The sequence below is a fragment of the Macrotis lagotis genome, chromosome X, assembly GCF_037893015.1.
Source record: "Macrotis lagotis isolate mMagLag1 chromosome X, bilby.v1.9.chrom.fasta, whole genome shotgun sequence".
Classification (NCBI taxonomy): Eukaryota; Metazoa; Chordata; class Mammalia; order Peramelemorphia; family Peramelidae; genus Macrotis; species Macrotis lagotis.
The window spans coordinates 571597378-571622166 of record NC_133666.1 but is presented as its reverse complement, the minus strand read 5'-3'; the positions used below and the strand labels follow the sequence as shown (position 1 = coordinate 571622166).

Here is a 24789-nt window from a genome sequence, read left to right as displayed (position 1 = left end):
TTCTGTTTTGATGAACATTAATAACAGCTTGATATTTAGAAAATATTTTACTCTTAATGTTTTTCATCATGGATATAATAAAAGCTTTCAGTGTCACATACCTATGAAATATATTTTCTTAATAATTATAATAAATTGCTCCTATAATAACATAAAATATCATAAATTTTATTATATAAAAATATAATAAAATCCTTTTCTTTTTGCTTTTTGGTGGGACAATGGGATTAAGTGACTTGCTTAAGGACACCCTGAGGCCCGGTTCAGGTCCTCCTAGTTCCAGGGTTAGTCCTCTAACTGATGCACAATCTAACTTTGTAAATAATTAAGGGTGAACCACATAAGGGTACCAATAGTATATGTTAAGGAAAAAAGGCAAATTACAAAATTTGATTAACAATTTAGTGAAAAAAGTGGCAAAGATTATCAATAAACCTTATTTTTATACTTTTTCATTTATTTTTATTTTTCCCAGTTGCACGTAAAACAATTTTTAACATTCATATTTTAAAATTTGAGTTCAAGATTCCCTTTATTCTATCCTTTTCCCACTCATTGAGAAGGTAAATAATTTGATATAGCTTACTCATGTTCAGTCATGCAAAAATAAATGTTTCCATATTAGTCATGTTTTGAAAGAAAGTACAGACCACCAAAAAATTGAAGAAATTTAAAGAAGTTTTAAAAATGTATGCTTCTATCTGCATTCAGACTCCATGATTATTGCTATAGAGATGAATGGCATTTTTCATCACAAGTTTTTAGGAACTGTCTTGGATGGTTGCATTGTTGAGAGCAGTGTAGTCTTTCAAAGTCCTTTTTCATATGATATTTCTATAACTATATCCAAAACATTTGTTTCATAAATGTTACATGGATGTATTTAATTATATCCTTTATTTAATTTCATCAAAATGCTAACCAGCTTAAGGTAGAAAACAGGATGATTTTGGTATGCATTCAGAATAGTATAAAACTTTAGAATGAAACTGAAGTCTCAAAATTTTACAAATTTTAAAAGGCCTCAAGCAAGTCCTATTACTATAAACTACATACTATATATAGTATATACTATATAGTAAGCATATATATATATATATATATAAACTACATGCTATATATATGTTCTGATTCTGTTCAATTACCTTTGCTTCAATTTATGGAACTCTTTCCAGGTTTTTATGAGAAAATACTGTTCATTGTTTCTTATTGTACAGTAGTATTCCATAATAATCATTTACTACAACTTGTTCAGTCATTCCCCAATTGAAAGGCATCCCCTCAATTTCCAACATTTGGGCATCACAAAAGGAACTACTGTATATATTTGTGGTTATATGGGCCTTTTTTACTTTTTCTTTTAATCTTTTTGGGATAAAGACCTATTAGTGGTATTGCTGAGCAAAAGTGTATGCATGGTTTTATAGCACTTTGGCAAGAACAGTTGAACCAGTTCACAACTCAATCAACAGTTCATTTATATCTCAATTTTCCCATACCTCTTCCAACATTTGTCATTTTCCTTTTCTGACATATTTGTCAATTTTATAGTGGTCTCAGAGGTATTTTAATGTGTATTTCTCTAATCAATAATGATTTAGGGAATTTTTTCATTTGAATATAAATAATTTTGATTGTTTCATCTAAAAATTGCCTTTGCCTATCTGTTGATAATTTGTCAGTTAGGAGAATGGCTTTTGTTCTCAATTTGACTCAGTTTTCTATATATTTGAAAAATGAAACTTTCATCAATGTAACTAACTTACTGAAAATTTTTTTCATTATTATGAATAATGTATATTTCTCTTCTATTTTCTACCTATTGATCATACTCTCTTCTTTAACCCTATCCTTCCTCAGAAATGTTTTGCCTGACTCTCAAATGCCTCTCAATTCACCCTCCCTTATATAAACATACCTCTTTTATTCTCTTTTCCCTTTCTTTCCTATTTTCCTATTGGATAGTATATATTTTTAAACCCAATTGGCATGTATGTTATTTTTTTATTGAACTAATTCTGATGAGAGTGAGGTTTAAATTCTTCCTCCATCCACTCCATCTTTTTCTCTATTATAAAAAAATTGGGGACTTCTTTTATGTGATATAATTTAGCCCATTCTATGTCTCCTTTTTTCTTTCTCCCAGTGCACTCTTCTTCTTCACTCTTTAAATTTTTTTTTTTTTTTAGATTTCCCTAATAGTGATAAAGCTCTTAGAAAATTTACAAGTATGATCTTCCCATGTAGGAATGTAGTTTAAACTTATTGAAAACTTTATGATTTCTCTTTCCTGTTTACCTTTTTATGCTTCTTTTGATTCATGTATTTGAAAATCATGTTTTTTATTCAGCTCTGGTCTTTTCTTCAAAATGCTTTTGATAGTCCCGAATTTCATTAAATATGCATTTTCTGGCTGAAGGATCATACTAAATTTTGCTGGGTAGATTGCTCTTGATTGTAAATCCAGATCCTTTGTCCTCAGGAATATCCTCTGAGTCCTCCAAAACTTTACTGCAGAAGCTGCTTCTTAGATAATCCTGAATATGACTTCATGATATTTGAATTGTTTCTTTTTGACCTGGGAGCTATGGAACAAAGCCATAATATTCCTGAAGGCTTAGATTTTGGTTTCTTGTTCAAGAGGTATTCAATTTTTTTTCTATTTTACCTTACTATACTAGGAAAAATGGGAAATTTTCCTTGATTTTTTTCTTTAAATATTATATCTAAGCTCTTTTTTAAAATCATGATTTACATTAATTATCTCTCTTGGATCAATTTTCCAAGTCACTTGTTTTTCTAATGAGACATTTTACTTTTTTCTCCTATTTTTTTCAATTCTTTGCTTTTGTTTTATTATTCCATAGACACCCCTGACAGAAACACACATACAGAAATGGGGGGGAGGGGAGAGAGAGAGAGAGAGAGAGAGAGAGAGAGAGAGAGAGAGAGGAGAGATTAGCTTTATTTAATAATATCTTACTTTTTACTAGTTGCATGAAATAACAATTTTTGACATTCATTTTTAAAGGTTCTTTTTGTTGTTTGTTTTGCAAGACAATGGGGTTAATTGACTTACCCAAGATCATGCAACTAGTTAGTTATTAAGTGTCTGAGGCCAAATTTGAACTCAGGTCCTCCTGACTCCAGCCCAATGCTCTCTATCCATTGCACCACATAGCTATCCCTTGATATTCATTTTTAATACTTTGAGTTACAAATTCTCTCTTCTTCTCCTCCCCAATGCCCCCTTCCCCATTGAGAAAGTAAACATTTTGATACAGGATATTCATATGTAGTCATGCAACATTTTCGTAAGGCATTTTGCGAAATAAAATGTAGACCAAAAAAAATCATGAAAAATAAAGAATTTGCTTCAATTTGTTTTCAGATATCACCAGTTCCTTCTCTAGAGATGGATAGCATTTTTCATCATAAGTCTTTCAGATTGTTTTTGAACATTGTATTGAGAATAGCTAAGTCATTCACAATTGATTATCTTACAGTATTGGTATTTGCTGTTCCTTTATACACAGTAAATTTCATTTTTCAATAGCACATATTAGTCTTTTCAGATTTTTCTGAGACCATCCTGCTCATCATTTCTTATAGCAGAATAGTATTTTATCATAAGCACATAGCACAATTTGTTTAGTGTTTCCTCAGTTGATGGATATTCTTTCAATTTTCCAATTTTTTGCCACTAGAAGAGTTGCTATAAATAATTTTGCACATTTAGGTCATTTTCCTTTTTGTTTTTTTTTAATCTCTTTTGGGAAATGGACCTAGTAGTGGTGTTGCTAGGTCAGAGCGTATACCTGGTCTCATAGACCATGAGAAGCTAAGTATGGTTGTGAATAGAGCACCAACCCTGGAGTCAAAAGGACCTGAGTTCAAATTTCACCTCAAACATGATATTTATTAGATGTGTGACTTTGGGGAAATACCTTATTGCCTTATATCAGGTCCATCTTCAGTCATTCTGATTCATATCTAACCACTGAACCCAGATGGCTCCAACGGAGAAAGTGAGACTGGTGAATTAGCACAGTATACCCTTATTCAATACCAATTCAGCTACTTGTCAAGGGATCATCTCCCTGATGTAATGATCTTCTTCGACATCATCACAGCAAAGTTCCAAATTGTTCTATAGAATGGTTAAATCATTTCACAGCTTCATCAACAATACATTAATTTCTAATTTTTTGTACATCACTTTGTCATTTATCTTTTTTAATTTATTTGTCATTTATTTGTAATTTATCTTTTTTTCCTGTCTCAGAATTGATTTAATTTGCATTTTTAATATGGCTATAGTTAGCTTTGATTACTTTATCTTACAATTGTTCATATCTTTTTTTAATTTTTCAGTTAGGGTTGATTCTTATTTTTTTTTTATAAATTAGACTCAGTTCTCTATATGTTTGAGAAAAAAAGCCTTTATAAGAGAAACTTTCAGTTACAGTTGCTAATTGTATTTCCCTCTATTCTCTTTTCCCCTCATTCCCCACCCCCAATATCTCTTTTTTCACCTTACCTCCCTTCTCTTATCCCTTTCACCTCCTACTTTCCTACAGAATAAGATGGATTTCTGTACCCAATTAAGTGTGTATGTTATTCCCTCTTTGAGCTATCTTGATCAGGGTAAAGTTCACTATCTTGTCTCTTCACCACCCCATATCTTCACAGTAAAATCTCTTTTATGTGAAATAATTTACCCCATTCACCTGGTAGAAGATTTTCTTTTACCTTTCATCCAAGACATTCCTCTCATACTCCCTAATTATATTTTAATATTGTTCCTTTATTTTCAATTCAGACCTGTGCCCTAGCTACGCAAACTTCTTTTAATTGTCCTAGTAATGAGAAAGTTCTTATGAGTTATCAGAATCATCTTTCCATGTAGGAATACAACCAGTTTAATTATTTTAAATCTTTTATGAATTCCCTTTCCTGATTCCTTTTTTATATTTCTCATGAGTCCTGTATTTGAAGATCAAATTTTCTGTTCATTTCTGAGTTCTTCAGAAAAGTTTGAAAGTCCCTTATTTCATTGAATGTCTGTCCTTCCCCCTGAAAGATCATGCTTAATTTAGCTGATTAGTTGATTCTTCATGAATTTACATGTCATCCTTGCACAGGGCCCATGCTAATCTTCTCTGTATCCTTCCAATTTTAGTATATGTGCTGCCGAAGTGAGCACTGATTAGTTGATTCTTTATTGTTCCAAGCTCTTTTGCTTTCTGGAATATCATGTTCCAAGTCCTTTGATTCTTTAATGTAGAAGCTGCTAATTCTTATGTTATCCTCAGTGAGTACTTTGTTTCTTTCTAACTACTTTCAGTATTTTCTTCTTGCCTAGAAACTCTAGAACTTGGCTAATATATTCTTGGGAATTTTCATTTTGGTTATCTCTTTCAGGAAGTGGTAAGTAGATTCTTTCCATTTCTATTTTACCCTCTGATTACAGAATATCAGAGTATTTTCCTTGATACTTTCCTGAAGGATGATGCCTTGGTTCTTTTTTTTTTTTTTGATCATGGCTTTCATATAGTTCAATACCATTTAAATTATCTCTCCTGGATCTATTTTCCATGGAAGTTGTTTTTCCACTGAGATAGTTCACATTGTCTTCTATTTTTTTCTATTTGTTTTGTTTTGTTTTATTGTTTCTCAATTTTTCATAAAGTCTTTAGCTTCCATTTGCACAATTTCTATTTTTTTAGGTTTTTGCAAGGCAAATGGGGTTAAGTGGCTTGCCCAAGGCCACCCAGATAGATAATTATTAAATGTCTGAGGCTGAATTTAAACTCAGGTACTCCTGACTCCAGGGCCGGTGCTCTATTTACTGGGGCACCTAGCCACCTCTCAATTTCTATTTTTTAAGGAATTCCCCCCCCCCCCCCAGTGCATTTTTGTGCTTCTTTTTCCATTTTTTCTCAGTTCTGGTTTTTAAGGCATTCTTCTCCTCATTGACTTTTTATACTTCTCTTATAATTTGAACTGTTCTGGTTTTTGTTTGTTTGTTTGTTTGTTTTTTAGTTTTTTGCAAGACAATGGGGTTAAGTGGCTTGCCCAAGGCCACACAGCTAGGTAAGTGTCTGAGGCTGGATTTGAACTCAGGTACTCCTGACTCCAGGGCCAGTGCTCTATCCACTACCACCTAGCCACCCCCTGAACTGTTTTTTTTTAAACATTTTATTTGTTTTCAAATTATATACAATAGTAAATTGTACCCATCATTTTTTTCAAGGCTCTGACTTCTACAATTTTTCCCCCTTCCTCCCTTCCCTCCCCCCACCCCCCCCGAGGCTGTCTGACAGTGTCTACATTGTTTCCATGCCATACACTTATGTAAATTGAATGTTATAAGTGTAAACATAAGAATAAACATAAACCCCCTCCCCCCCAAGAAGATGGGAAACCTCAAGAATAGAGAGAGAGAGAAAAAAAATTGTACTTCAGTCTGTATTCAGATTCCAACTCTGTCTCTGGGGTGAGTTCCTTTCTTTATCATAAATACACCAGAGAAGTTGCTTCAATATTTTTCCCTCAGTTGCTATCACTAACTGTACCTCCACTCTATTCCTCTCCACTGTCATTTATTCTATTCTCTCTCTCTCCTTTCATCCTGGCCGTGTCCAAAAGCGTGTTGCATCTGAGTACCCTCTCCCTTGATCTTTCCTCTCTTCTGTCACCTATTCCCCCCCTTCCCTCCCCTCATTTCCCCTCATCCAGTCTCTTTCCTCCCATCCTTCTCCAGGGAAAGACAGATTTCCTCAACCTATTAAGTGCGTATGCCATTTCCTCCCTGAGCCATTTCTGATGAGAATGAAGGCTCACTCATTCCCCCATTCCTTCCCTCCTCCCCTCCATTGAAAAAAAATTTTTTTGACTCATGTGAAATCTCTCAGCTTCTTCATCATCTCCTTTTCCTTCCTTCCAGTACTTTCCCCCATCACCCTTTCACTCCATCCCTTTACCACATCATACCATTATATTCCACTCCTTCCTATGTCCTGTCTATATATGCTCCTTCTAGCCACTCTTATAAATGAGAAAGTTCATATGAGTCATCAATATCTTCTTCCCATGCAAGAATACAAACAGTTCAACATCATCAAGTTCCTCATAGTTAGTCCGTCTCTTCCACTCCCTCTATGGTTCACCTGAGTCCTGTACTTGGAGATCAAACTTTCTGTTCAGCTCTGGTCGTCTCGTTAGGAAAGTTGGAAAGTCCCCTGTTTCATTGAAAATTCATCTTTTCCCCTGAAAGAGGATGTTCAGTTTTGCTGGGTAATTGATTCTTGGTTGTAAACCAAGATCTTTTGCCTTCTGGAATATCATATTCCAATCCCTACGAGCCCTTAATGTAGATGCTGCCAGATCCTGTGTAATCCTGACTATTGAGCCTCAGTAGTTGAATTGTCTGTTTCTGGCAGCTTTTAGAATTTTCTCTTTGATTTGGGAGTTTTGGAATTTGGCTATAATATTCCTAGAAGTTTTTCTTTTGGGATCCCTTTCAGGGGGTGACCGGTGAATTCTCTCAATTTCTATTTTACCCTCAGCTTCTAGGATCTCAGGGCAATTTTGCTGTATTATTTCTTGAAAAATGAAGTTTAGGTTCTTTTCATGGTCGTGGCTTTCAGATAGTACAATAATTTTCAAATTATTTCTTCTAGATCTGTTTTCAAGGTCAGTTGTTTTTCCAATGAGATATTTCACATTTTCTTCTAATTTTTGGCTTTTTTGGAAGAGTTTTATTTCTTCCTGATTTCTTGCAAAGTCATCAGCTTCCTTTAGTTTCATTTTGCATTTGAAGGAGTTATTTTCTTCAGAGAGCTTTTTTATCTCCTTTTCCAGCTGGCCAATTCTGCTTTTTAAGGCATTCTTCTCCTCATTTGCCTTTTGTTTTGCTTTTTGCATTAGGCCTAAACTGGTTTTTGACATATTATTTTCTTCAGTATTTTTTTGTATTCCTTTCACCAAGCTTTTGATTTGGTTTTCATGATTTTTCTGCATTGCTCTCATTTCTCCTCCCAATTTTTCCTCCACCTCCCTGAATTGCTTTTCAAAGTCTTTTTTGAGCTCATCCACAGTCTGAGCCCATTTTCTATTTCTCTTGGAGGTTTTGGATACAGAAGCTTTGATTTTATCATCATCAGAGTATGTGTTTTGCTCTTCCATAGGACTGAAGTAATTCTCTATGGTCAGATCCTTCTTTCCAAGGTCTTAAGCTCTCCAGCCCATGCTTCCATATGTAGATGACCACAGCATTGCCCTCTGCCCTGAGGCTATAAGGCAGGATCCAGCTATCTTAGTAAGGAAGCATAAACTGCATCCTGAGTCTGAGTGTAGGCAAACAGCAGAGTCCTAGCCCAGGAAGAGCAGAGAAATCTCTGCAGACTTCCCTTACCTTCTCTGGGGGTGCAGGCTGCTTTCTCCTGATTCTCGCTGCGGGTTCTGTGGCCGGTGCTCCTCACTCCACGCTCACCCAGGTGCAGCAGAGCTCTCTCCTCTCCCCTTCAAGCTGTTGCTGGTGATCTCTGGGCTGGGCTGGACTGGGCTTTGCTGAGCTGCGCTGGGCTGTGCAGTGGCTTTTTTTCCCACCCCAGGTCTTGGTGAAGTACACCTTTCCTGTGGAGGTTCTAAGTTATCTTGGACTGGGAAAATGTATCACTCAGTCTTTCTGTGGGTTCTGCACCTCCAAATTTTGGCTAGAGCCCTCATTTATTTGTTTTTTTGGGTGGTTGGGGGGTTGGAGTTGTTGGGGAATGCTGCCTTCACGCAGCCATCTTGGCTCCGCCTCCAAACTGGTTTGTTTTAAAGGGTGTTATTATCTTTAGGATTTTTTTTATGTCTCCTTAAGCAAGCTATTGACTCATTTTTCTTGATTTTCTTGTATCATTCTGAGTTCTCTTTGCAATTTTTCCTCTACTTTTCTACTTGATTTTCAAAATCCTTTTTCTGTTCTTCCATGACCTGGGACCAATTTACATTTTTCTTGGAGGCTTTGCATGTAGGAGCTTTAACTTTGCTATCTTCTTCTGAGTATGTGTTTTGATATTTCGTGTCATCATATTAACTTTGTACGGTGAGATATTGTTTTTGCTTGCTTATTTTAACCGCCTATTTCTTTATTTTAAACTCTTTGTTTAATTAAAGCTCTGCTTCCAGAGTGTAGCATGCATTGTCCCACACTGAAGGGATTTTGCACAACTATTTTCAGTGATACTTCTAGGGACCTGTAAGTTTTCACTTCTTCCAAGATGGTGGGATCTACAAAGTGGTTTGTTTTCTACTCCCCTGGCCTGTGCTCTGGTTTATGAGTGGTCAGAAGAAGTCTTTTCTGATGTGGAGCTGTGAGGATGGTCCTGCTCTCCACTTTATTATCTACAAGCTCTGGTGTGCCACGTGTTCCTCTTCACCTGGGTCTGTTACCTAGGACTGAGACTCAAATTCAGGGATGAGCAAGGCGGAAGAGGTCTTCCTCAGAGCTAGCAAAGAGACCCTTGTAATATCCTTTGGACCAGTGGTTTGAGTTACCATCAGTGGTCTGAGAGCTCTGGAAGCAGCTACTATTGCTGCTCCTTCTGATTGAGTGGTTTCCATGTCTATTCCATGTTTTCTGATGCTGGGTCTACACTGAGACAGTCTACACTCTCATTAAGAGGCAACAGACTCTGACCTTTCCTACTGTCCTTCTACATTGTCTTTAGCACCTGTGGGTCAGAGGTCTAGAAATTTCCACTGTTGCCAATGATTCAGTCACCCTAAGACCTGCTTCTTTTTTACTAGTGTGCGATCTGCACTGCAACATGCTTGTCTCTTACCCTGGTGCAATAGATTTTCCTGCCTACCTTCTAAGCTGTCTTGGGCTGAAGAATTGTTTCTCAGTCTTTTTGTGCATTCTACTATAGAATTTGCTTAGTGTCATTCTTTAAAGGTATTTGGAAAGTTGTAGGGGGAAAACTCAGATGATTCTCTGCCTCTATTCCACCATCTTAGCTTCATTTTTTGTCTGATGTTTGTGTCTTTTGTGTTTCATGGAATCTTCAGCTCCTATTTGCCCAATTTTAATTTAACAAACTCTTCACTGAACTTTTATACCTCTTTTTCCATTTGACCAATTCTACTTAAGTTCTTTTCTGTTTTGATATTTTTTTGCCTCATTTTTCATTAGGCTGGTTCTGTTTTTTCATTACCATTCAGCCTTTTCTGCTTTTTAAAGTATTTTGTCTTCAATAATTTTTGTGCCTCTCTTACTAAGCTATTGACTATTTTCATCATTTTCTTGCATCATTTTCATTTCTTTGAAATCTTCTTTGAGTTTTGCTAGGAATTCTTTTGGGGGTGTAAGACTAATTCACATTTTTCTTTTTGTCTTTGAATGTAGTAGTTTTGGCTTTGTTGTCTTTTGAGTTTGTGTTTTATTCCTCCCAGACTTCAAAATAACTTTCTATGACAGGTTTCTTTTTTGTTGTTATTTGCACATTTTCCAGTCCATTTCTTGACTGTTAACATTTCTTGTTCTTTTGTGGAGCAGTAACTGCCTCAAGGTTCAGGTCTTTCTGCTACTCTGAGGTAGTTCTAGGGATTTTTAAGTTTTTAGTTCTTCCAAGGTAGTATAATCTAAGGAGAGATGTGATCCTTGCTCTCCTGGCCTGTGCCCTGATCTGTGAGCTACTCTTTCTCACCCTAGAACTGTGACCAAGGTATCTGCTTCCCCACTGCAAAAGCTCAAATATGCTATTACTCCGTCCTACCCTTTGACTGGGACCCCAGATTATGGTTGGGATCTTCATATGGACAATATAACAGAGTACTCAGCCCAGTGCAAGCAAAGGGACCCTCATCATCTCCTTCTGACGAGTTGTAGCCCTTTACCTGCTGTGCACTAAGGTCCTTCAAAGCTGCTGCTAGCCAACTCAGTCATTCTCAAGGTCTGATTCTGGTTTGCTGGATCACTGCTTACACTGGATTGTACTCTACTTTCACTCTGATGGAACAGACCTTTCCTGCTAATCTTCTAAGTTATACTAGCCTGAAAAATTGATAGAACCCATAGTTTTGTGGGTCCCAACACTCCAGAATTTCTTTTGAGATGCTATTTAAAGCTGTTGGGAGGGGAATTTGGGAGAGCTCAGGCAAGTCCTCACCTTTTCTATGCCATCTTGACACTACCCCTTTTCAGACTTGTTTTTAAATGCCTTTCTTCACATTTAGTGGGTCTTTTGAAAAATTAAAATGCATGTTATAATTGCCATAGACCAATGACAAACAACCACTGGAGATACTAATTATCTTTGCAACTAATTTATATATTATACTATTTGTTATGTAAGTAATCATATTTATAAACTAACATCAACTATAAGATATATTCTTCATTGCTAACTGTCATACATAAATTTCTCCCATCTATTTAGGACCTTAAGATTTAAGAAATTTATTAAAATGCATATGGTATTTCATATAATCTTGTCAACAAGTTTCAAGTGGTTGCTGCCATCATCCCCATTTCATAAGTAATAAAACTGAGATTTAATGATACTTCTTAAGAGTAAGGACTTGTCATTATGTCTGAAATCCTGGGCATAAAATTAGAGCTTAATAGATATATCTTGATTAATTAAGTGCCTTGCTCAGGATCATTTCATCATTAAATATTTGGACCAGGACTTGAGCCCAGTAATCTTGATCACAATCTACTACACCATGATAAAATGGTGCCATAATATATAAAGGTAGAAGGTATATAAAGGTATAAAGGTATGAAAGTAGAGACTTTTATTTTGTAACCTTAAGTCACATAAAGCATATGATTAATATGCTACCTATGCATGGAATATGCTTCCTTATACATGAAGATCTTCTATGTAGCATATGATTAATAATTGTTTTATGATTGAATCAAATGAACATGGAGCTTTTCCAGGCATGGATTGGTTGACATATAAAACTGCTTCTGTCTTTGAGGTTCTAATCATTTAGGAAGTGAAAGAGTTTTTGATATTCTCTTAAAAAGCTTTGTTTTGTGTATTTCCAAGTGAATGATTCCTAAAAGTCACTTAAATGAGAAACTACATTTGCAATTTTGAAATCTATATCCTATTTTTTATTATCAAATATGATGCTATAAATGTAGTAATTGTTTCCTCTGACATTTGAAGATTTCATGCCTTGATCTGAAAATATATGAGCAGAACATGCAAATTACAAGATTAGAAAGCTCAAAGTGATACCACTCAATTGAGTCAGTTAACTATGGATATTTTTTGCTATTGATTTTTTGGGATTTGTTCTTTATTTCATTTTAGTGAATTGTTAAAAGTTTTATTTTGCTTGTGTTTTCAAATCATTTGAAGGAATGAGCAGGATAGACATGCCATATTCTAGGCATAAAGCAAACAAAAGTTTTTCAAGTTGAATAATTATTTAGATAGGAAATGGAACTATGATTTTTATTTTTATACTAATGAACTCTCAGGTTCATAAACAAATTCTCTTCACCAACATAGTTCCAAATTTCTGCAACTTATTTAGTTAGAGAGATGTCCAGGGTATTGAGAAATTAAGTCACATATCCAGGATCAAACAGATATTACATATCAGAGATGAGGATTACACTCAGGACTTCCTGACTCTGTTGTTTGTTGTTGCTGAGTGATTTTTCTGTCATGTCCAACTCTTCATGACCCCATTTGAGATTTTTTTCTTTGCAAAGATATCAGAGTAGCTTACCATTTCCTTCCCCAGCTCATTTTATAGATAAGGAAACTAAGGTAAATAATAAATTTGCAAATGTCACAAAGTTAAATATCTGAGGCCAATTTTGAATACATAAAAATACCTTCCTGACTCTGGGTCTGAAACTCTATCCAGTGCACTCTGACCCTGTGACTTTTTGCTATTCCATATTCCCTTTCATGGTTCTCATATGATTTCTATAAATACATATATCTCATACCAGATATGTATCTTCCTTAATAAGTTTTACAATTAAAAATTATTATTTTTATTATCTGTAATATTGTACTATATTTAATGTCCAAATAGCATGATATTATAAAAAGGCACCCCATCTGAGAGTGAGGAGGACCCAGTTTCATGTCCTGTCTCTGATTTAAACTAGTTGTATGATGGGCAAATCACTTATTGAGTTAGTAGACTATATAACTCTGAAGACATTGTATACATTCAAAACTTTGCAATTTTAAATGTTGAAGACTTTAAAAATGCAATTTGCATGAAGTAGTATATCTTGTTCGTTCCTGAATTATTCTCTCATTAGTGGCTTTATTAGATGAATAAAACATCAGTGTTGAGACTATATCTCCTTATCTAATCTCAAACAATATTGAGTGATGAGAATGATGAATCCATAGCTATTATCATCAACACCATCAAGTTACTGTTGTTTCTCAGGAATTCTAATCTTTGTATATTTCATTTTAAACTATTTAGCACACATTAACATAACTGAACATAATCAGAACATTATTTAGCCAAACTTTTTGACATATATCTTAATATTGGTCCTAGAATTCTTTTAAGTTTTTATTATTTTGTTTATATGTTCTTCAGTACTTTCTCTGCGCAAATTCTTTTCTGGAGGACAAAACTTTTTTGTTTCTTTGTTTCTTCTGATTTTTCCTGGTATGATGGTGGGGGGAAGGATTATAATGAAGAAAACTGTTAGTTTGGCTCCATGCCTGCTCATCCCTGACCAAGCATTTGTTTGGGACTGTTTGACAAGAAGAAGAGACATTCTCTCTCTGCATAATGCAGTAATATGATTCCAAGAATTTCCCTTCATTTCTGTGCCTTTATTTTCTGTGACTTTATTTTGTTATAAATAATGGAAACAGTCAAGTTCTAGTGATTTCTTTTCTGTCAATACTTTGCTTTCGCAAATAGATCAATCCCAATTTTAATTTATTATATTATAAAGTAAGAGAAGTACTTATCTTATGAAAGTTTTAGATGAACAAATTTAATTTTCAAATAATTAGCAATAGATCTGTTATTTAAAAATTAAAATAATGGACCACATTGGAATCCAATAGGAAAAAAATTTCTATTTTCACTTCCTGATTCTTAAAAAAATCTCAATTAGGTTTTGGAATTTTATCAAACTATGTTTCATATGTGTATATGTTATCATATTATATTATATTATATTATTTTATTTTCATTTTCTTTTTATGTTTTAGCTCCCTGTGGAAGTCGTTCAACAGGTTCTGAAGGCACTGTTTTATCACCAAACTATCCCAAAAATTACAGTGTGGGACACAATTGTGTTTATGCTATAGCAGTTCCCAAGGAGTTTGGTAAGTAAGATTAATCTTATTATATGGTATCTTATTCTGGTTATATTTTAACCATTGCGTGCTATTTGAGAGTATGTGTACTTTTTATCAAAAAATAACAATAAAATATTTGGTAATTTTTAGCTAGATTTGTAATAGTAAGGTTTTGAGGTCATCATTTCATTTGAATTTACAGACAAGTACACAGGTGAACAACAATACAAAAATGAAAACAGGATTGTTTTTAATTTTAAATTTTAATTCCTATTTTGTTATCATTCAAATGTCTTAAATATGGGTTTGTACATAAAAATTTTCCAAAATATAAAGAAAAATAAGATCAGCAATAATGGTAGATCATGCATATGGTTGAAGATAGTGATATGACAACAGTTAAAAACTAAGATATAGAATATTTGGACTCTGTCCTTGGCCCATATTCTCTTAATGATGCCCAGAAGTCAATGGCATTCACTTAAAACCTACAATTTACAATGTTACAGAAATAATCAGAAAAACCAAAAATGACATTTCTGCTCTTACCGTTGACTCTTCAGTTTTGGCATTGAAAAGGCAACATCTTTGGCTGAATCCCCTTGATTAGAAGTCTCTGGTATCACTTCTCTGGCTTTCTAAAGATTTTGGATCTGAGGTAGAGCTTGATGCAGAATAATTTTATTAGTTTCTGATTCCTTGTGGAAAAAAGCGAATGAGTTTTAGTGAACAGTGTACTAGAAGAGGAAACAAAAAATTCATGGTACTGAAGGAAATTATTCATCATTTGAATATGAGGTGATAATAGACAGAATAGAAAGATATACCTTTATTCTGAATATCTAGATCTGGATGACTGGACATCTTAGCATAAGAATTTTAGCACAATTAATTAGTAGATTGCATCTCAAAGAAACATAATTTTGTGGCTAACATAAAAGATGCTGATGCTTCCAGTCCAAATACCCACAACTGAATAATGTTCTCTATAATTTCTTTTTTTCCTGTTCTATCATTTTACCCAGAATTCAAACTGATCTTTTACTCAAGGAATTTTCTAAATAAAAACTATGAAATGTGGAGAGGTGTCACAGGTGTCATATCTCCATTGGCATAATCTTTTTTGTTTTTTTTTGTTGTTTTTTATATTTTGTTGCATGAGATTTCTCTTTGATCATGTATTAAATCAATATTCAGTAGTATAGTACTTTTTAAAATAAATAATGATAATTGAAAAGAAAACAGAACCAAAAAATTTCTATTTTTTTTTCTTTTTGCATGTGGGACCCTGGTCACACTGTCAGTTTTTGAATGATGTGTGTTGAACCTGAAGTCAAGAAGATTCATCCTTGAGTTCAAAGATAGTCTCAGACATTTACTTGCTAGGTGACCCTGGGAAAATCACTTAACTCTATATCATTTTTTTTTCATTTGTAAGATGAGTTAAATGGCCAAATCATTCCAGTATGTTATTAAGAAAATTCCAGATGGGGTCACAAAAAATCAGACACAACTGAAATGACTGTACAAGTGTAAATTATTTATTTAATCACTGAATATTGATTGGATACCCAGATTATGCCAGATATTCAGGAACAGAGTGAGGGCCAATAGAAATTGTATGAAACTTGTGATTTCAGTATGAAGAGCTTTCAGAAGGAAATTATCTATCTAAATATGCAAGCATCTTCTCTGCAAATGTCTTTTGACAGTAGCCTGGGCAGCTGAGAACAACTAGTCCAATGTCATACAGTTTTTATTTGGGGTAAGATGTTAATGCCAGACTTCTGGAATCCAAGGTCAGTTCTTTCTTTACTGTAGCAGGCCGCCACTCAGTATTCTCAAATTAAATGGAGGTGAAGATGAAAAAGAAACTCTTGGTTGCTGTCTTTGTCTCAAGTCTTTTCCCTACTCAATCCATTCTCTTTTCAGCTTTCAAGTTGATATTCTTAAAGTTCTGAACTGACCACATCACTCTCTTCCTTACTAAACTCCTGTGGCATCCTATCACCTCCAGGATCAAATGTAAAATGCTTTGTTTAGCATTCAATGCTCTTCATGACCTAGTACCCTCATATCTTTCCAGTCTTCTTTTACCTTCCTTTGCTCTACATCCCAATAATACTATATTCTTTATTGTCCAGAGTCAGGGCATTTTCACTGATTAATTCCATACCTGGAATGATTTCCCTCCTCTCCTATGCTTCCCTAGCTTTCTTAAAGTCTTAATTAAAATTCCATCTTCTGCAGGAAACCATTTTTACCCATCCCTTTTTAATTCTTTACTTTTGCAAATAGATCAGTTCCAATTTTAATATATTATGCTGTACAGTAATAAAAGTACATATCTTGAGAAAGTTTTAGATGGCTGAACAAATTCAATTTTTTTCTTTCTTCTCTTTTGATTATCTCTAATTTATTCTGAGTATCTTGCTTGAACAAAGTTGTTTGCATGTTGTCTCCTCCATTAGACTGTGGGATCCTTGGGAGCAGGGATTGTGTTTTTGCCTTCTTTTAATCTCCAGTGCCTAGCACGGATCTGTAAGTAGTAGGCACTGCTTAATTGGCCTGCCTTGATCCATATATACAATTTTATAACATGCCTACATATCCTGATTACAATTGGTAAATGAATAAATCTGTAACATACTATAAAGCAAATTCTCACTGTTTAATAATTTATAAAATAGTATTAAAAACATGGGGGAATTATATCAGTCCCTTGCAGTGTGATTTAGTAAAATATTCCTTTTATATATCAGGCCCAGGATAGGCATAATTCCTTTTCTAAATTTTCTCTTTTCTCCTCAAATCCATAGCCTCGCTAATAAACAAATAGATGATCTATTTGTCTCCTACTTTGTTAAAAAAAAAACAAAACCAAATCAACTTCCTGGAAATCCATTAGTTTCTGTCTTCTCTTGGAATAATTTTGAAGATTGAATGAAATAGATATGGGACAGGGTCTCTGAATTATACATATCTTCTATTATATATACTACTCTATGAAACTTGACACTTCCCCTTTAGTGCCCAGATAATACCCAAGTACTAAACTAAAGGGCACAATGAATAGAGTGCCAGGCCTGGACTCAGGAAACCTGAGCAAAATTTCGCTGTGTCTTAAGGGACTTAATTGAGTTTTTTAACTAAAATAGAGAATTGCTGTGGCATATTCAGTTCATATGAGAAATCAGTACCAGAAGTCACTAAGATATATTATAAAAGGCTTAGCAGATTTTTAGTGTTTTAGTGATAATAGTGATTATTTATTGTCTTTCCATTTAAGATCATATATGATTGTGAAGTACCTGCTTCAAGGCAAATTATATAGGATAATAGATTTAAAGTTGGGTGGGTCCTTAGAGGTCTTCTAGTCAAAGTTCCTTAGTTTTACACATGAGGAAACAGAGGCCTCAAGTAAAATCACAAAACTAGTTAGTGTTGAAACTAGAATTCTGACTACTTATCCCACACATTTTCTACTGTATGATGCTGCAATAATAAAATCCTCTTTCAAATTTATTTCTCTAAAGGATATTCAATTGCTCATATGCTCATATTAGGTCATTCTGAAATTCTTTAAATTTGTTTTTTTTCATTTAATATTTTTTCACAATTACAAGTAAAGATAGTTTTCAATATTCATTTTTTTAATATTCTGAGTTCCAAATTTTTCTTCCTCCTTCCTTTTCTCCCCAAGTCAATAAGGAATCTGATATAGATTATACATATACAATCATGTTAAACATATTTCCATGTTGGTTGTGTTGTGAAAGAAGAATCAGAACAAAAGGAAAAACACCACAAGAAAGAAAAAAACAGCAAATTTTTTAAAAAAGTGATAATAATATGTTTTTTTGTTGTTTCTAGGTTTTTGAAAGGAAAATGGGGTTAAGTAGTTTGCACAAGGCCACATAGCTAGGTAATTATTAAGTGTCTGAGGCCGGATTTGAACTCAGGTACTCCTGACTCCAGAGGCAGTGCTCTATCTACTGCACCACCTAGCCACCTCTGATGATATGTTTTTTTTTCCCCTACATTCAGACACTATAGTTCTTTCTCTGGATGTGGATAGCAACTTTAATAACAAGTTTTTTGAAATTTTCTTGAATCACTGTATTGTTGAGAAGAAATAAGTCCATCATGTTGATCATCACAATGTTTCTGTTAATGTTCATTTAACATCAGGTTATGTGGGTCTTTCCAGATTTTTCTGGAGTTTGCCTGCTTATCTGATACTCTTTAATAGGGAGAAGAATAGCCTTTATTATTTCCTAAAACATTCCAAATAGATTGCATAATACTTGCCCAAAACTCAGTAAACTTGATTGAAACTTTGGGCATTTTATATTATATTTTATATCTATATCTATATAAATACGTAGACATATATATATATATATATCTACATCTATATACATATATATGTGTACAGGTGTGTATATATGTATATATGTAATATCATATATATATATATATATATATATATATATATATATATATATATTCTCCAAAACTGTCTTTCCTTAATATCTACCTGTTATCCTTGCCTTTTTCAAAAATGCCAGCTACTGCATTAATTGAGTTCCAGCTATTAAAATTTACTAGGTTTTTCTGGTAAAGTGTTTAAAGAAACATTAAATAATTTACCTTATCTCTAGCATACTTGTTTTTTTAAATAATTCCAGTAACTTATTTATTTAATTTCATTGTTTTATGATATATATATATACATATATATATATATATATATAAATTCTAGGCTCTGATTCAAATAACTAAATACTCTGTCTCTGGATTCTTGAATTATGGTCAGATTATTTTAATGCTATCACTTTGCATTTTCAAATGCAATATCATTAACTAATTATGGATGGTATCTTCCTTATAGTATTTATTGCCTGAATAATCTGTACTGAGAGAAACACACACAAACACACAAACACTAACACCAAAGAGAAAGACACAGAGAGAGAGAGAGAGAGAGAGAGAGAGAGAGGGAGAGAGAGAGAGAGCAAGTATTTCTGATTCATTAGTCAATAGAAAGTGATAGCATTACTTACTGTGAGGCAAAGTTTATCAGCTCCTGCTATGATATGGAGTACAAGTAGCTTCCTTATGCATGCCAAAAAGAAAGATCCTCCAGTATCTACATTGAACCAGTAAACATATTCCCAGAACTAAATTAGTTACCAATTATAGTTCTGTATGGACTGGATTATTAAACATTTCTTAATGTCCATTAATGAATTCTACCTACATTCTTCCCGTGCCCCCCCCCAAAATAGGACCCACCACTTGGCATTGCCTCAGTTTCCAGTCTCAAATTAATAGAGCAGATTTTTTAAGAGTGCCTCTAAGAAGTCAGGAGAACTATAGGTATACCCATGTATACCACATTTTTAGTTTTAAAGAAAGATATTGTTGCCATTAGGCATATTTTTAGAGCAAAAAGCAGTAAACAAAAATGTAATTTATATGGATTTTAGTACTATAAATTGCCAATAAATTAGTTATCAATATGCTTTGCTTTGTACATCTAAACTCCTAAGATTGTCTATATTCCCTTCATCTAGACAGATTGGCAACTTGTCTATATGTAGTCTTAGTTGCCTGTGCTACTTGTTCTAGTTCATCTAAGTAATAAGAATAAGAAAATCTCCAAGTCTATTGCTCAAGTTAGTCCACATCTTCTGTATAATACTTCCTTTCCATAAATTATTGCATCATTTTTAATAGTATTTCAAACTTTTCTTCATATGACTTTATGATTAAAATAGTAAAATTTTGAAGCAAGAAAGGGACCTTAAAGCTCTTCACATTTACTGATGACATACAGGAATTTTCTCTATGTTATCTATTAGGTTGGTACATAGCATCTTCTTAAAAGATTTCAGATTCATGAAATTTTTTTGGCAGGAAATTCTATTTTTATATTGAAATGAAAATATCCTATATTCCAAAATCATGCCTGTTTCATCAAGCGAAAACATTTGAAAGGTTGTCTTGTGGACAAGGAATTGACTTATGGTGTATATCTACAGAAGAAGAACTTGATGAAACAGGCATGATATCTTTCAAAATGGATTGCTAATACTCTATAATAAAGATATATATGAAATATTTCCATGAAAAAAGAATGATTATATTAATTTTCTCTTTAAAATATTTATAATTTTATATGGGTAATTAGGCAAGTGCTATATTTTAATTTATCTTACACTCATGGTGTGTAGAATTACCTGGTCAACTGTTGAAAACTTGTGAGTCATAGAATACCTCAGAAGAAATATTTCCTTTAACTGTGCTCCCCAAATGTATGTCCCTCTTTTCTTTGTAGAAATGGAAGAACTTGGATGCAGGACATTGCAAATACAGTCAGAATTGGTTGATAGGAGGTTTTGCTGATCTTTTTATTTCTTTTTTTGTTCGATGTTATAAGAGATGGTTTTATGGAAGAGCCAATATATTTTAAATGAAAAAGAGAAAACAAAAATCATCACACTTATTTTTAAAAATTAAAATTAAAAATTTCTGACTCATCTTGAAATTTTCCTAGGTACTTTAGTGAGTCATTAAATGGGAATTAGCATGGTCAATTGAAGTTGCTTCTGTAAATTAATTTAGAAACTTCAGAGTGAACACAAGGGAGAGAAAAATAAAACTGTTACATTCATATGTGCATAATTTAGCCATAACATCTATATAAACTCTGGTATATGTGAATTTATTCCAGTTTGCTCATCCATATATTTTTGATCATCCATTTATTTTTGATCATATACTAATATATCATTGTCATTTATATACAAAGGTGTCACTTTTTACTATATGTAGCAGTATAGTAAAATTATTACTGATGATTTCCTAGTTTCATTTTCCTTCATATGCTTTCATTTGGAGCTAATGAGTTAAACTTATTTGTAGTATCATTTGCTTGTTCATTTTGTATCTCTATTAATTTGACATGTTTGATTTAGTGTCTTATTTTAACAATCTTTCTTAATGATTGCCTGTCCATACAATTGGTTCTCAGTAAGGTATTCCACAACTTTCATCATAACATGGTGGTGAAAAAAATTCTTGAGTTTATTTTACTATTCTTACTATTCTCACTTGATTAATAAATCATGTTATTGAGATTCTATTATTTCTTTTATTTCTATAGGCAATGAAGGTTAAGTGATTTGCCTAGGATCACAAAACTAGTAAATATCTGAGGCAGATTTAGGGTCTCCTGACTCTAGGAACAGTTACTCTATCCACTGTGCCATCTAGTTACCCCACATTCTATTTTTCTTGATTGTAAGTTTTAGTAATTAATGAAACTTTAATTCAATAAGTTAATTATTGAATAATTTATACCTATTATTTTATTTTAAATTATGAATTCAGAAATAAAATTGATGTTTATTATTCTGTGACTATTGAATACACATGTCTGTCACTGTCATGTAAAATTTGTATCTATTTAGATTCCATGAATATATAATTTATTCAATTGATTTAACATCATTTGAAAATTAAAAAAAACTTGTTTCCTTGCAAATACTGATTCTTGTAGAAATCAGCAAAAAATATTTCAGTTTTTGGAGCATAGATAGACCTTTGCCATTTCTGACTAGAATAGTGGAATTAGTAAAGTCTGATATAATAGATACTATAATATTATATCACTAGAATTTGAAGCTGAAATGTTGACATACATTTCTAAATGGAAAAATGGAAAAGCTCCTTTCCTAGGAGCTCTCTTTTCATGGCATGTAAAATGATCATCTTTTCATGGTATATAAAATGATCATCTTCCAGTTTCTTAGAAAATAATTATAATATTCCCTGGGAATGAGTTGGCAGAACTTTTTAAATAACTATCCAGCATATACATATTATTGCATACTGAATGTATTTTGTTATGCGTTTACATATTTTTTGAGACATACCATTAAATGCAGCAGCTTTTACAAAAATAATTGAATGATATTAAATAGTTTTTTTACAGAAATTTTTTGGAAAATGAATTGTAGGGAAAATTTGAACAATTTTTCATTTGTTTTATCCATTTGATCAAAAAAAGATATATTATTTAATTACACATTTTTGTATGCCTTACTTAAACATTTTTGTCATAGGCTTTGAGAAATACTATCAAAGATGATAGCTGATATTTATATACTAATTTGAAATTTGCAAATTGCTTTACATTTACCATACATATTTATATTCTAAGAAAAAATAAGTTAATTAATAAGCCATAACAAGTGCATATTTGATTAAGTTGAACATCAGTATTTCAGAGAAAAGGAGTCATGGTCTGGGTACTACAGTGGTAAATTGAAGACTTTACCCTATCAGAGACTATTAAATATCTATGGGGAGCAGTAATGCTCAAAGAGGAGTAAATGATGAAAGTTTTATTAAGGACTAAGGAAAGCAACTAGTTGAAAAACTTTTTTTTTTAACAGACTCACTCTTTTTACAAATTCTCAGTATTGGAAGGGAATTCAGAGAGGTCATCTAATTTAATTTATAACTGGACAAGAATGTCCCTTTTAATTTGCCTGGTCAGTGATCATCTGACATTTGCCTTATGTACCTCTAGCAAATTGAAAGTTAGCACCTCCTGGTTAACTCATTCAACTTTTGCAAACCACCAATGAAATTTTCTTTTTCTTCTTTTTTTTTTGAGCTAGAGTTTTCCTCTTTGTACTTTCTGTTCCTAGTTTTTCCTTGCAGAGCCAAGTAAAATAAGTCTAATTCTTTTTTCACATAGTGACACTTCAGCACTTGAAAGAAGCTATCATGCTTCTTTCCTCACCCAACTTTGTCCAATCCCCAAATATGTTTTCTCTCCTCTAAGAAGTCTTTACAACTAATTTTCATATGAATTATCACTGATGTTCATAGCAATGCTGAAAACTCTAGTCTGGACATGCTCTAATTTACTAATATGCTTTTTGATATGCTTCACCTGGAATTTAACACATTAATCTAAATGGTCTCTAATCAGCACAGTGAACAAATGGGACTATTTTGTACCTCATCCTTTGTCTCCTTAATTACACTAAAGTTGAATAAAAATTGAATATATATTTTTTCTAATTTAGCTATCTGATCATATTTACTCTCATATTTAAGACATTGATTTTTTAAACAATGGATACAATTTTACACTTCTTTCATTTCATCTTCGAAATTTTCTAGCATATTGATTTCATTTTTGATTCCGACTCTATCATCCATTTTTTAAAGCTGTACTTCCCAGCTTTATATAACCTGCAGTTGTTGTGTATCCTATTTATTTTATATTCACATAATTGACTTTTTAAATATTAAAATCATATGAAAGGGCACGTACATATCCTTGAAATCACTCCCAAAAAAAGACCATATCCTAATATGACTTCAATTTAATGCTTCTTTTTTGACTCCTAAAATTCAAGGAGTTCTCATTCTACCCCACAATCTTATTTATTTAAATGTTAGCCCACATTTCTGTATTTCTATAGGGTAGTCAGACTTGACCTGTTTTTGATGAGACCATGGTGATGCTTTATAAGTATCACTTTTTTGAAAGTATTTTCTAAATTCTTAGGATAAGCAAGAATTCTGATATGTTTCATTTCATGTCATCGGTGAGTATGTGTGGATTCTACTAACTGAAGAGCTCACCATGACCAGATTTAACTGCATTAAGCTAGTTTCTCCTCTTTCATTTAGCTTTATCAGGTGAATGTATATAAATGTTTCATTGCTCTCTTTTGTTGTTAGACTTGTTGGACTGAGGTCAAATGCAGCTTCAGATACCTAACAAATATATAATTTTGGGCAAGTGATTTAACACTGTGGCTCAGTTTCCTGAGCTGGAAAATGAACTAGAAAATGAACTGGAAAAGGAAATGACAAATCTCTTCAGTTTCCTTGCTAAAAAAAACTAAAAAAAAAAAGATGTTGCCTAACACTGAAGTTCTCTCCTGAACTGAACCACCAAGCAGCCAGTCACTATTGCAGAATGCAATTTCAATGGGCTAGTCATGTAGTCCAAATGTCAAACACAGATTTACCTAAAAGACGATTTTATGTAGAGCTGCCACAAGACAAGAGCTTACATTGAGGCAAGTGTTGCAAAGAATTTCTTAAGGTCTGTCTGGAGAACTTTAGTATAATTTGTGAGACAAAGGAGATCCAACATGGCATGCTCACATCAAAGCAGAATCTCAGTAGCAAAAAGATGTGGAAATCTAGAGTTATCTCTATTTCAAACATTCAAACAGATTTTGTATACCCCAGCCTTCAGTGGTGCCTTCATAACTTATATTGGAATGATCAGTCATAGTCAAACATTGACTTCCACATAGTAATGTCCTTTTGGACCACTGAGTACAAAGGATGAATGACGACATAATATTCTAAAAAGAGGAAGAAAAGATAGAATCATAAGATCATAGTTTTGGATTTAGAAAGTACTCTGAAAGTAATT

General features: G+C 33.1%; 1 protein-coding gene and 1 non-coding gene across 2 annotated transcripts in view; one reads left to right on the top strand and one right to left on the bottom strand.

The window, feature by feature from the left end:
• The window catches only part of CSMD3 (CUB and Sushi multiple domains 3), a 639662-nt gene that overhangs the window by 243818 nt on the left and 371055 nt on the right, over positions 1-24789 (top strand). The window contains exon 18 of the mRNA XM_074202120.1: positions 14220-14336. Coding sequence (XP_074058221.1) covers positions 14220-14336 — 117 coding nt within the window. The remainder of the gene's footprint in view (positions 1-14219; positions 14337-24789) is intronic.
• On the bottom strand, positions 5100-5206 carry LOC141503643 (U6 spliceosomal RNA). Its single transcript, XR_012472987.1, has one exon. It is a non-coding gene; the product is annotated as a U6 spliceosomal RNA (small nuclear RNA).